This window comes from Pleurodeles waltl, chromosome 11, assembly GCF_031143425.1.
Source record: "Pleurodeles waltl isolate 20211129_DDA chromosome 11, aPleWal1.hap1.20221129, whole genome shotgun sequence".
NCBI classification, from domain to species: domain Eukaryota; kingdom Metazoa; phylum Chordata; class Amphibia; order Caudata; family Salamandridae; genus Pleurodeles; species Pleurodeles waltl.
Window position 1 is genome coordinate 504218530 of NC_090450.1, and position 14249 is coordinate 504232778.

General features: G+C 45.8%; 1 protein-coding gene across 1 annotated transcript in view; it reads right to left on the bottom strand.

Annotated features, from left to right (window-relative positions):
* Positions 1-246: 246 nt before the first annotated feature.
* LOC138265818 (ubiquitin carboxyl-terminal hydrolase 12A-like) overlaps positions 247-14249 on the bottom strand; it is a 735388-nt gene continuing 721385 nt past the window's right edge. The window contains exon 14 of the mRNA XM_069213886.1: positions 247-5248. Within this exon, the coding sequence (XP_069069987.1) occupies positions 4920-5248 (329 nt within the window). The 3' untranslated portion in view covers positions 247-4919. The remainder of the gene's footprint in view (positions 5249-14249) is intronic.

Here is a 14249-nt window from a genome sequence, read left to right on the forward strand (position 1 = left end):
CACTTCACTAAGAGTGAACAAGTCGTCCCTAAACACCAGCCTTCAGTTACCATGCACCTCTCTTCTTGAGACAGAATTTGACTAACAATGAACATGTTGTTCCTAAACATCAGCCTTTATCCTCCCTATACGTTAATCTTGAGACAGAATTTTCTTAAAAATAAACATGGTACATTGTCCCTAAACACAAGACTTCACAAGACTTCACCCACCCTACACCCAACAGAATTTTCATACAAACATGCTAAAATTCTACTTGAAATTTTATTGGTTTCACAGAACAAAACATAAATATGGATGAATACTGATTTATTAATAAAACAAATATGGATAAATATAGAACACTATAAATACCATAAAACTGCATCAATATTAAAACATTATATATAATAGAAAGAAATATAGCTTTTGTTTATTCTGAGAGAATTTGACCTAGCTATATTGTCCTATATAACAGGAAACTGCGGAAAAGCCATGAGGACCAGAGATCCACTATCGCACGTTTACATGCAACTAGGCGCAGGGCTTACAGTGTCCTTTTATCAGCTGTACCTGGTCTTTTATGTGACTGTTGGATTTAGATCTTTTTAAAGGGTTATATCCAAACCTTTTGCCTTCACTCCTGTTTACTGAACACGTTTTTGTTGGCATTTAGGACTCTGCTCACTTTACCACTGCTACCAAGTGTTAAAGTGCTTGTTATCTCGCCTTCAGACATAGCAGAATTGGCTTGACTAACATATTTAATTTACTTGTAAGTCCCTAGTAAAGTGGTACTACATGTATCCATGGCCTGCAAATTAAAATGCTACCAGTGGCCTTCAGCACTAATTGTGCAACCCACTGAAATAGCCTTTTAGAACATGCCTCCAGCCTGCCACTGCAGTCTGTGTGTGCAGTTTGTAACTGCCATTTCGAACTGGCAAAATAAAATATTTGCCAGGCATAAACCTTGCTTTTTAATACACATGTGCCACCCCTAGGATGTGCCCTAAACAGTCCATAAGGCAGGGTATCGTGTATTTAAAATGTAGTGCATGTACTTTTAAGTTTTACATGTCTTGATAGTGAAAAACTCTCGAATGTGTTTTTCATTACTTCTAGGCCTCCCCTCCCATAGGATACCACTGGAGTTACATTATTACATTAAATAAGCTGTTTGAGTTTAGTGTCTAAATAATAGTAATTAAACACCCTCTTTAATAGTAAAGTCAGATTTTAGTCACAATTTTGAAAAAAACACTTTTCAATGGTTGGTATTTTCCTTCCCTAAGCAATCAGTGCCTGTTGCCTGATCCTGTGTCACATGATGTGTCACATGATTAGGTGTAGCTGGCACTTGGTCTTTGTGTACTGCTCTCAGACAGTGAGACAAAGGGACGGTGTTAGTAGGATGGGGCACTCATAGGTAACAAGGGGAAGGAGCTGTCACCTACCACATTTGCAAATCATAAAGGACCTGCCTGAGCACTCTCACAAATGGTTTGTCACTAGTCTATTTTGACCTCAGATAAGCTGGGGCCACAAAATGGATGAAGTGAATGCCTGACAACTCAAGAGAGGGGGTACAAACCTCGCTAAAAAAATAGAGCCTTAGACCCAACTCTTCAGTACACTTCTGGATCTGTGGAAGACTCTGGCAGGAAGGACTGCTGTGCGGCTGAAAGGACTGCCACTATGCTGGACCGCTGACCTGAAGGTCTGCTGTGCTGCTGTTCTCAACTGCTGCCCTCTTGCCTGGGTGAGGAAGACTGGACCTGGAATTTGTACCATGGTCAAATACAGTGACTTCTAGGGATAGTCTCTTGTAACCACAACCTGGACTCTGCAACTGTGAGTCCTACGCTGCCAAGTGGTGCCACCTCAGTCCTGAACCCTTAGAAGTGGGCCTGAAGGTGGTCTGCCAGCCCATCTGTAGGCCCAGCAGATCGGATGTATCTCCTCAATTGCATTGCCCAATCCTGAGCAGGACCGACACATTGCGTCTGCTGTGTGGACTTTCCTGTCGCAAGGACTTTGAATTGTCGTTGGAGCATCTTCCAAAAGGCAGCTGCGCAATGAATCCCCAGCATAGGCCCTCGCATCATGTGCTGTTCATTGATGGCATTCTCGATGACGGCGCAGGACTCCATATCACAAGCCTTGCTGCTTCTTTTGAACCAGTCAATGTGCAACGCATCACCGATCCAGGACTTCACACTACAGGCCCCTTCGTCGATGATGCAGGACTTCAAATAGTGGCCTTGCAGTTCCCCGGAGCCAGTCCTGGGCAACGCATCTCTGACCCGAGCCTAACATCTTCTTCGATGTGAGACCTTGTAATGCTCAGCAACCACGATTTAAGGTACTCTTGTTGATGTAGCCAGTATGTATTCCATTTCAATCGGCCTGAAATTGTGACTTTGTCCTGGTCCAGAGCAACCAGATATCCACAGTTGGTGTTTTGTGCATTTTCATAGTATTTTCACTGAAATCCTTAAACTTGCATATCTCCAGTTCTACTAACCAGATTTTTGTTGTTTTCGTCTTGATTTATATATTAAGATCTGCTCTATTGTTGTAATTTGGTCACTCTTGTTTTGTTTTTATTTTATTACTGTTTGAGGTGTTGCACAGATATTTTACAAATTGCCTCTAAGTTAAACCTAACTGCTCTGGGCCAAGCTATCAAAGGGTTGAGCAAGTGTTAATATAGGGTTTGCTTGTGACTTCGTCCCGACAAGGATTGTGGTTGCTGCTTGAGTATTGTTTCACCCCTCAAAACCAGTAAACCAATTTCTTGCAGTGACCATTTCACAGCTTATTGATATCTGTCTTATTATTGCCTTATAGCTTCCTGCAAAGAAAGCCAGCGAGGACTCATAGTTTGAGGATCAAGAGCAACTATTAAAAGAAGGGGACAAAGTGGCAGCAAGAAATGAGGGGCACATGGTAAACGCCTGAAAATGTGCATCAGAGAACTCTAATTAGATTGTTTGAAGAAAGGGGATTTACTTTGAGTTATTTACCCTCAGTCATATTCTCTTCTCATAAATAGTATATCTTCTCACAGATTATTCATTTCAGAAATGGCCCCAGCATTGGACTGGATAGAGAATATTTTCCATACTCCAAAACAGGCAGTATTTTTTATCAGAGCCCATTTCATCATAAAAGTGCATCTGCATCCATTCAGTCTCATTTCCTTGCCCCAAGGAGGTCAGGAAAAAGACAAGGCAAAGATAGAGATTATTTATACTGGGCTTACCTCTTATTTTATTTGGTTAGGTCAGGTTTTTTTCAATCAAGTTTATTCTGATTTTTTATTTCCATGATATCTGGCTAATTTCCAATTCACTTATTGTTTTTCTTGTTACCATTTGTACTGTTCAAGGCTCTGTCGTTCATTATCATCCGTTTATATTGGGATTACCTTTCAATCTTATCTTGTTTTAACTCGTTATTTTAATGAGTTAATTTTTGGCAGCCTTCCTTAGTTTTATTGATGTATTACTATCCACATTCTCTCGGATTTTCAATTCTCAGATCAACACAAGTCATTCCACGTGAAATTCGCAACGCATCAACTTTTGACAAGTCCATTCTAAAATGTCACTGAAGAATTCAATATCATAATTAATTAGAGGGTCTGAAATTTTATCAGGAAGGTAAACAGATGCTGACTAGTCCTGGGCATAATTTTGATTATGTGGTGAAATTCAACAATTCTTGAATTATGCGTTACACAAAATTGATAATAATTCTCCAAATTCACAGTATGCAATAAAAAAAAAAGTTGAATATGGAAGATTTGGTCTCACAGAAATGTCTCAATGAGAGACATTTTCTTGAACCAGTCTCCTGTCAGTATCTCACAAGACGTTTTAGCACAAAGTGTATTCTCATGTGAACAAAATCACTCGAGACACTGACAAACCACATTTTGCACTAAAAGCATAACTTTGCAGAATTTTATAGAATTTGCTAAAAAATATGCAATTTTGCACACCCCTACATGCACTAATAAAAAAGTGGTGATACCTCACCACCAACATGTGGTGTTGGATGCCCTCTGATCCACACTGGCCAAGCCAAGATGTTTTTAACCTAGTGTATCCAGCCTCTTAAATCCAGGCGATATTAGGTTGCATCTCATAATGAGGCCTTTGAGTGTCTTCAGACAAAATCCAGCTAGTGCCACAGGGTGTCTTTTGTAAGTAACCACAGGTTACTCGCTGCCGGATGTAAAAAGCTGTTCTGTTATCTGGAAAGGGTTAATTTACTCAATGTGCTGACTCCTGGCCCCTCAGCCTGTAACTGGCTGAGCCATATGCCCGTCCCAAACTTAAGTTATGCACAAAGAGGTTCTATGGCAAATGGATGTATATCAAAGTGATCCCCTGTCATGTTGGGGATTAGTAGATTCAGTTACAAAATCCCTTTGACTGGTCCCAATACGGTATAAGCACAGTCAGTATTTGTGATCTCCAGCTCACTCTGCCTCTCCCTACTATCTGCTAATATATCTTTACTAGACATTGGAATGATCTTTGAATATTCTGAATTCATATTTTGTGATAATATGTGTGGGTCATACCATCCCTTGAGCTGCAAGAAAGACCAGCAATCTCTTTGGTTGGTACTTTCTTTGAATATTCATTTGTATTCTATTCTTTGATCTCTTTTACAGGTACATTCCGCAGACCTCTTTTTGCTGTTTCTTTTCTAGAATCTCTTTCTCTGTCGATTCTTGTCAGATGATGTTCTTGACTTTGCAGGGATGGTATTCTTTGTCCTTGATGCAGTGTAACGTCAGAGCATCTTCTTGAATGATACTTACCTGAATATTTTTGTTGGACACTTCCTTGAGAACTTACATGCAACGGCCTTTCCAGGGATGATGATGTCTGTTCTGGATGCCCAATGTTGCGGGTTCTCGTTTAGGGGTACAGTCTCAATGTCTTTGAAGTGACACTTTCTTGCAAGCTTTTCTGCAATGCTTTTCTGATTAAGTGCTGTGGAGCAGTACGGTTATTTTTCATAGTATGTGGATTCTCATCTGGTGGAAGCATACATCCCTTTAATTCACTACCATTCTTACAGAAACTCTTTGCTGACGGCTTGTATTGAGTGGTAGTAACACTGGAATAAGTTCTTATATCACAATGTCTGTTGCTAAACAAGTTCTCATTCTGTGATGATTGCTCGCGTTCTTCTTGGGCAGGATACAGGGATCTCCATGGCTGGTTTGTTCGCAAAGAGGCACCTGCTAAAAACAAAGGCAAGAATGGTAAATTGTTTCTAAAGTTAACATTTGAAGTATGCACAATAATAAACAATACTTAAATATTTATTTTGGTCTCTTATTTACTGCTAGTGTACTTATCCGTTAGAATGTCTGCATGAGTATCCTAACTGCTGCTGTGCGTCAATATTTTTCTGTTTCAATTTTTATACTTTTCCTTTTTCATTTATCCAATAAAATGTCACACATCACTGAATCTCCCACACAACTTTGATCATAAAGCAATGCAAAGACAAGAGGGTGCTGCAAGCCCACAAGCACACAGATAGCATTACATGAGCCACCCATAAGATGTCAATCATTCAAGACTTGTGTTAGCCTATAACCATTCTCACAAACTCTGATCCAGTCTTTAGGCACCAGCTGGCTAAGTTCAACTCGGTTTTTAATGCGTACGACACAGAAAAAAAGAATGTCAATGGAAGTGTGTTGACTCCCCATCCAAGTCTTAAGGCAGGTTATCACCTACCACAAAACACATCATTTCAAATATGCTAGAACCATGGATGCAATGCAGAGATTTAAATATTTATATTTAAAACTTTTGCTGTAGTGGTGTTCAACCATGTTCTCTTCTGTTATTATGCTATCAATTGTCTCTAGCATGAACCTGTTCAGAGGAATCTGAGTGCCTCACAAACAAAATCACAAAATATATTAAATCAAATATATTTTACTAGTTTATCTTATTAGTAAAATGAAACAACCATAAAAAAGTATTAAAATAAGCCCATAGGTAACATGGCAAAAATGAAGAAGAAAAGTCCAAATTTAAAAAGCCCCGTAACGTCCCAAATACATGACACTCAAGTGGGTGTCCATTTTGTTTCCCAAAGCTCATGTAGTTTTTTCATGGTTCTAAGTTCCACTGCACACAAGTTACAAAACATGGTCACAATTCCAGAGAAAGCTTAAGAAGAAGTTGTCTTGCTGCCGAGGTCAGTAACTCTTAGCACCAAAAGAATTCTAATTATGGATATGCTTAGTCCAAGGGAGATGAACATGTTTTTTGCGAAGTAAGTTTTTTTTAACTTGAATTGGTTCAAAAGAGAACCAACTGTTCTTAAACAAAAGTCTGACATCTATGGTTGTACACTGTAGCAAAAAAAGAGCTGCAGTGACATCATGCTTCATTCTGACCCATTCCAGATGACCAACGGGAGAGCAATATACCCAGGATCATTTTAGTATGCCAGCTATTCTCAAAAGCAGCTACAACCTGTCAGAGCTCTATAGGCCTCAATGGACTATAGAGCTCTGCAGGTGGAAACAATATACAAACGTATCTTTTCCCCACAACAAGCTGAAGGAGAACCTCATTTTGTTCTTCGATTGTCTTGTACTCACATCGGAAACTTCTCATACAGCACAGGAACCTCCGAACTTGTGCACTCACTCTATTTACAAACCACAAGTGCCACAAACCACAATCCACAAGAATTAGTAAGGGTGGGACCCTACTCAAAGACTTGCCCACTGGGATGTTATGACCTAGTTCACTAAACTGGCAGGCGCAAGGAGAAGGAGACCTGAAGAGTGGTTTGTTGCACTCTCATTATAAAGCTTGGCAGTAGAAGTGCAGTAGAGAAGGGTAAATATACAAATGTGTATTCAAAGCTGGATGCCTTCAATTTCCTCCAAATGTCACATGCCCAGCATGTGCCTGAGAGGGAGCAGTGAGTGCAGAAAAAGCCCTCCTAAAAGTGACAGTTTCCCCATTCTTAGGGTGAGAAACAGTCTCAACCTTAGAGCAGACAGCCTCTCTATGATGCCCTCTGTACATTTCACTTCCAGGGCTTTTGAAGAATAGAGGTACTTGCTGCAGCTATCAGTCTTCTGAGCCCTGGGGAGAACAAGGACAACAATACTTGGTGTTGGCAGCAAAATGCAGAATAATGATCAACAGTGTGTGTAATGGAAGTTTGATATGGGATAACCGCCAAGCGAGACATAGCCTAGTTCCATATTACACATGGATGTATGATCCCACTGCCAGTAGATTGAGCAGTACAATGGCATTTTACCTAATGCAACAAAAATGCTTGAAGTGACTGGGCTCCAGTGGTGTCATGTCGGTGTGAGCTCACTAATGAGGACCCTGCAAGTGCAGTCTTCCACCGAACAGCAACTGGTATGTATAAACTGGTTATAGGTGTATCCTTACATTGTAATCTGCATATCAGCAATGGCTACACTATGGACTATTTCCTATCAGTAATTTGCCAGTTTAGGCTTGCTCTAAACAGGTAGCAAAATATAATCTCTTTCAGCAGTGCTGGTGGTAGTAACTTTCCTCTCAGCGAAGTCCTATTGTGAGATCTCCTTTGATCGGTAAGTAACGTGTCCATTTGATTTTCCTCTCTTCAGTGCCCTGCAGCCAAATTCCATTTTATCAATAAATTGCAAGTACAAGTGCCCGCACAGTAGGGCTGAAAACTGAATTCTCGCTCCACGCAGTAATGTTCTTGTTTGACCTTAGCAGTATGCCTTCATAGTAGCCCCCCACTCAGTAGTTTACTGATGGTATGCATTTCGGTCCAGTACTAAATTTAGGCCATTGGTTGGACGTGGTCAGGACTTATTTTATTGACCCTCGGCACTCCCCTCCTGCACAAGGCAGTCTGTTGGGTCAAGTAAAAATGTACTGGGCAGGCCCTGGCTACCAGTCTCTTAATGCCCACTAAGGTATTCATTGCTTCGAGGATGACAGTGGTGGCGCCATGGCACTGCTGGTGCCTCCATGTGCTGACCCTGTCCATGACTGTCGACTGTTAAAAAAATCTCTCTATTGCACCCAACTGTGAGTGTGCCTGAGCCGACCACACCTTCGTTATTTCACCCAGGAAGGCTCAGCAGGGATGTGGGCTGGCCCACCTAAGCAGTCCACATGCAAGTGCGGTGGTGGCAACAAAGGTCAAAGGTTCAGGTGCTGAGCATTTTTTTTGCATTTCAGTACTGCTTGTACTGGCTGCCTTCCTGCCATATCTCCATGTCTGAGGTTGATGTAGAGCCTGGACCTGCTCTGCCTCACCAACAAAGCTTGGACCAGCCTAGAGGGCAATCTGGCAGTGCCAGAAGGGCTGGTCTGCCAAGTCAGTGTGTGGGTCAGTTTAATGGCTGTTGGTGGGACTGTTTTATGGTCTGGTGGGACACTTTTTTTACTCTTGATTTCCTTCATATTACTGTAGTGTCCTCCCCAGCGTAGGTACCTGTCAATAGATACGCCAAACATGAAGCTATGTATTACATGTCTTTTTTCGTCTGTGTGTAACTGCGAACCCAACATTCTAAACCTGCATTCACTCCACCACATTGTAACACTTACGTCACAGTTCTACGGAGTTTTCATAAGCCAAAAGGGTTCCTTCATTTATACTCACACTATACTACATCCCCCCTCTGTTAAATAAAAAAATATATATTTTTTTTACAAATATCAACACAATCATATCTCTTCAATATGGCTTCTTGGTGCTTTGCTTACTCGTCTCGATCGTGTCTTCAGAAACTTGGAATCAGCAACAGGAGTGTCCATGATATACATTGGCAATGTAAGATCAATGGCAGTCTGTTTTTTTTTTAAATTGTCCTTTCTAACCCAGGCTCTACTTTGACATCAGCAGCTGACGAGTGATGAGCCACCTGTCTGAAATGCGAGGAACCTTTTCTGATGGATTTCCTATATGTCCTATGCTGGTTACAACATGTAACAGCTCGACATCAAATACAGCATCAAACCTATGTATTCTTGGCTGACTCGGTCTCCTCTGGTGAAGACCCTGGCGGTCGCTGATAAAGTGGCGGTAATACCGCCAACAGACCGGCAGTAACTACTGCCAAATTATGACCATGGCGGAAAGATCTCCGAAAGACAGCCAATCTACCACACCGACCGCCAGGGCGAAAACAACAGTCACCACGGCGGTAGCTGCCTACAGCCAGGAGGAAGTCAAAGTACCGCCTACCATATTATGTCAAGACAATCTGTCACCTTTTCCGGTGCAGTACCAATGCCATCAAAAGCCTGAAGTGAAAGGACTCACCATTGGAGACACAGGGAAGAACCATGCCGCCATGGAACCAGAACTGCAAGTATTTCAGATGTTATTCTACGTCATGCTCCAACACGAACACCAACACTGACAAAGACGACGACGGTGAGTACAGCCGCCTAGCACACAAGGCGGGGGAGGAAAAAGAGTGTGACACACATACGCACCATACACACCCCAGACACACAACCAGCTACACATGAAAACAATTTAATCCCTGTAAATCAGCTGAATAATGCAAGGACAACAGGAATTTACTAAAGTGATTGTAACAAGATCAACACAATATTAATAACATTTTGGCAATGCAACAGATATGTACAAATGTACAAAAAAGGGACACTGCCCAGTCCTCAGTTCAGTGGGGCCACATGGCCACAGAGCAAAGTCCAAGGCCCCACTCGTTACCTGCATCAATATGAAGAGAACACTGCAGGGGCATCAGTTGGCAAATAGGCAGGCACCTCAGGGGCACCTCAGCCAGATGAGGAAACAAGACCACTGGTTCTGGAGGGGGCAACAAGCCCTGTGCTTGGCCCTGGGGAGTGCAAGGCCACAGTCTTAAAGGTGGGTGTCTTCCCCACTGGTTCTGGAGGGGGCAAAAAGCCCTGTGCATGGTCCTGGGGAGTGCAAAGCCACAGTTTCACAGGTGGGTGTCTTCTCCACTGGTGCTGGAGGGGGCAACAAGCCCTGTGCATGGTCCTGGGGAGTGCAAGGCCACAGTCTCTCAGGTGGGTGTCTTCCCCACTGGTTCTGGAGGGGGCAGCCCGCACAGCAGCCCATGGAGGCTGGATCACATTGCGTCCGCCGGCGGTGATGGCTGCACTGTGGTGGTGGTGGTGGTAGTTGGAGGCTTCTGCTCAGCCTCTACACCCTGCGATGACTGCACTGTGGTGGTGACAGTGGTAGTGGGAGGCTCCTGCTCAGCCCCTGCACCCTGTGATGTCTGCACTGTGGTGGTGGTGGTAGTGGGAGGCTCCTGCTCAGCCAATGCACCCTGTGATGGCTGCACTGTGGTAGTGGTAGTGGTATTGGGAGTCTCCTGCTCAGCCCCTGCACCTTGCCATGGCTGCACAACCACGGTTGGTGGTGGGTGCTCTGTGACAGCTGCTGGGGCAGGCTCCTTCCCCTTCTTGCTTGCTGGTGCAGGCTCCTTCCACTTCTTGCTTGCTGGTGCAGGCTCTTTCCCCTTCTTGCTGGCTGGTGCAGGCTCCTTTCCCTTTCTGTTGGCTGGTGCAGGCGCCTTACCCTTTCTGCTGGCTGGTGCAGGCTCATTTCCCTTTCTGCTGGCTGGTGCAGGCTCCTTCCCCTTTCTGCTGGCTGGTGCAGGCTCCTTCCTCTTTCTGCTGCCTGCTGCAGGCTCCTTCCCCTTCAGTAGTTGTGGCCTAGAATCCTTTCCACCACGAGTAGGTGCGGATGGAAGTGGGCCCGTGGCCTGTGTGGCTGAGGTGCTTGGCTGAGTTCTTGATACCCTGGCCATACGTGCAGGATGGGGGGAGGGGTAGGGAAGAGGCCAATGGTGGAAAGGTAAAGCTTTTCAAGGACATTGGGACGGGAAGAGGGAGAAGTAATGGGAGTGGAGGATGAGGGAGTGGTTGTTGGATGTGTTTGTCTGCTGGATTTGGGAGCAGGTGCATGGGCTGTATGCTGTTGTGAGGTGGATGGCTGTTTGGTGTCTGAGTGCTTGGGTTTGTGTACCTTAGGAGGGGGGGACAGACACGGTGGGAGAGGACACAGGGGACGTGTGCATGGCTGTTGTGGAGGTATCTTCCGGTGAGGTGTGTGTTCTGCTTGATGTGGTGATGATGCAGGTCGTGGATGATGATGTAGTGCATGCAGGTATGAGTGAGGATGTCACTGGGTGGGAAGTGGAGGAGGAGGTAGAGGGGGAGACAGTGGAAATAGTGGATGTTGTTATTTCTGCAACTGGATGGTGTTTGTGTGAGTGCCTGTGGGATTAAGTGTGGTGCTTGTGTTTGCTGTGACACTCTTGGGTGTTGTCCTGTGTGCATGCTTATCAGACTCTGTGGTTGGGATGGGTTGGGGTTGAGGAGAATGGGCCTAGGAAGTGGAACTTGGAGGGGGGATGGTGGAAACAGGGACAATGGCTGCCATCAGAGAGGAGGCCAGAGCCTGAATCGATCTCTGTTGGGCCATCATCCAGTGTGAATGCCCTCCAGGAATGCATTAGATTGTTGCATCTGGGCTGCCAGCTCGTGGATGGCATTCGCAATGGTTGACTGCCCTACAGAGATGGATCTCAGGTGGTCAATAGCCTCCTCACTCAGGGCAGCATGGCTGACTGGGGCAGGGCCTGAGGTGCCTGGGGCGAAGGAGATACCCACCCTCCTGGGTGAGCGGGCACGGGCAACATTTTGACAGGCTGCTGGGAGGGCAGTGCTGGTAAGGGGGTACTTATAGCTGGGGTGGTCACAGAGGTGTCTGCCACCACCAGTGAGCTCCCATTGGAGGAGGTATCTGAGGCTGTATTGTCCCCACCAGTCTCCGTCGTGGTGCTCCCCTCGCCCTCTGTCCCACTGGGCCCTGTGGGATGCATCTCCTGTGGGATGTGCCTCTGTTCCTCCGCCAGATGATGCTAATGCACATAAGGGCTGGATGACAAAACAAGAAAGGGGGGAGAGAGAGAGACAAAGGATACACTGGCTCAATGACTGCACCAACACCACCGTCGGCAAACACAGCACCCTCACACACAGGGAACAGGCCTACGCACTATGCATTGCACTACCAGTGATATTACTAGCCACCAAGGCATGAGGAGGGGCACACACTGCCAACTGCAGCACACCTGGGACCCACGCAGCCCTGGCCAGTAGTGGATGCTAACAAGCTAGTTAGCCATTATTTTCCCTTCAGACCCCTAGCCACCAAAGGACCTACGCTGCTATGTCTGGCCTGGGGCACCCACTGACATACAACAACCACCCAGATACATCCCACCAGGAGTAAACTGTGATGATAGCCACTGTACTCGCCCCCTTGTGGCTGCTGTGTTGCCCTCAAGCGCCCATCCAGCTCTGGATAGGCCACTGCCAGTATGCAGGCCATCAAGGGGGTCAGGGTTCGACGGGCACCCCTTCTTCGTTAGGAGGCCATCCCCAGCTGGGCCTCCGCCGTCTTCCGTGCCCAGTGTCTCTGGTCCTCCCACCGTTTGCGACAGTGGGTGCTCCGCCTGACATAGACCCCCAGGGTCCGCACCACCTTGGCGATGGCACGCCATATACCCTTCGTTTGATGGGCGCTGACCTGCAGAGGCAATACAGGCAGGAGAACACCATTAGACAAACAGTCCAGCCTGTCACACATATGGCCCACCATACCCCTTTCCATCACCATTGGCACATACATAGCCCAGCTCACAACATGTACACCGCCAACAGATAATCCCCCCCCCTTACACAATGTATTCACACACATCTCCATACATCCATGCCACATGCATCGTGCCCACAGTGTACTCACCTGTTGGTCTGGAGGCCCATACAGCGGTCCATACTGGGGTAGGACCCCATTCACCAGTTGCTCCAATTCATCCGAAGTGAAGGCTGGGGCCCTTTCCCCAGTCACACGGGCCATGATAGGTTCCAGACACAGGTCACAGCAGCACATGCAGTGTAGGTCCTCTCCTATGGAAGGTCAGGTAACAAGTGAGGAATCAGATAGGAAATGGCAGTCATGTGTGCGGCGGTGCATACCGTCACCGCTGGCGTAGATCACGATTGGACACTGTAACCCATAGGGCACAATATTAACCAATGAGGAGTTGCACAGCGGTTCCTGACCGCCTCCGGCCACTGCACACAACGTCAGCGGAATTACCTCACTTCCACCTGTCCCTCAACACAGGACAAGCGGACGCCATTTCGGGGGTGGAGGGGAGCCCTATGGAATAATGCTGGGTCACAGGAGAAATAGGCCCATACTTGACAAATCACACTGACCCATTACATGTTTACAGAATGCAAACTACTGTTGTGGCTCCACTGTTCAGTTTGTGACAGGCTCCTCACTCTTTTGTCCCATAGATACCTACTGCTGCGGGTGAATAGGAGATGGAGACATACCCCCGTGTACAGACCCCTGGTGGACTTGGCTACACTGGAGAACAGGCACATAATACTCACCTATAGACTGGACAGGGCCACAATCACAGAGCTGTGTGCCCAATTGGAGCCTGACCTGATATCTGATATCTGTCACCCCACTGGGATCCCCCCTCTGGTGCAAGTGCTATCAGTACTTCATTTCCTGGCAACTGGTTCTTTTCAAGTGACAGTGGGCTTGGCAGCAGGAATGTCACAGCCAATGTTCTCAATGGTGCTGACATCAGTATTATCTGCCCTGATAAAACACATGTGCAGCTACATTGCATTCCCTCAGGTTGAGGATTTGGCCACTGTGAAGGCCGAGTTTTATGCAATGGGACATATCCCTAATATAATTGGGGTGATTGACGGAACACATATTGCATTTGTCCCTCTCCCCCGCCAGAATGAACAGGTGTTCAGGAATCGTAACAGTTTCCTCTCCATGAATGTGCAGATGGTGTGATTGGACCAGTACATCTCCCACGTCAATGCTAAGAATCCTGGGTTGGTGCATGATGCCTTTGTCCTAAGGAATAACAGCATCCCAAATGTGATGTCCCAACTACAGAGGCACAGGGTGTGGCTTATAGGTGAGCCCTGGTTCCCACCCAGTACATGTTGGTGTATGGGTATGGTGTGGGCCATATAGGACAGTGTGTGGCCAAATGTTGTCCCTCAAAATTAGCAGGTGACTCTGGTTACTCAAACCTATCATAGCAGCTGACCCCAGTGAGGAATGTCTCAAGTGTCTCTGGCTTCTTTCTGGATCGCAGGGAACGTTTGCGGGGTGGTTCACCTTCTGCA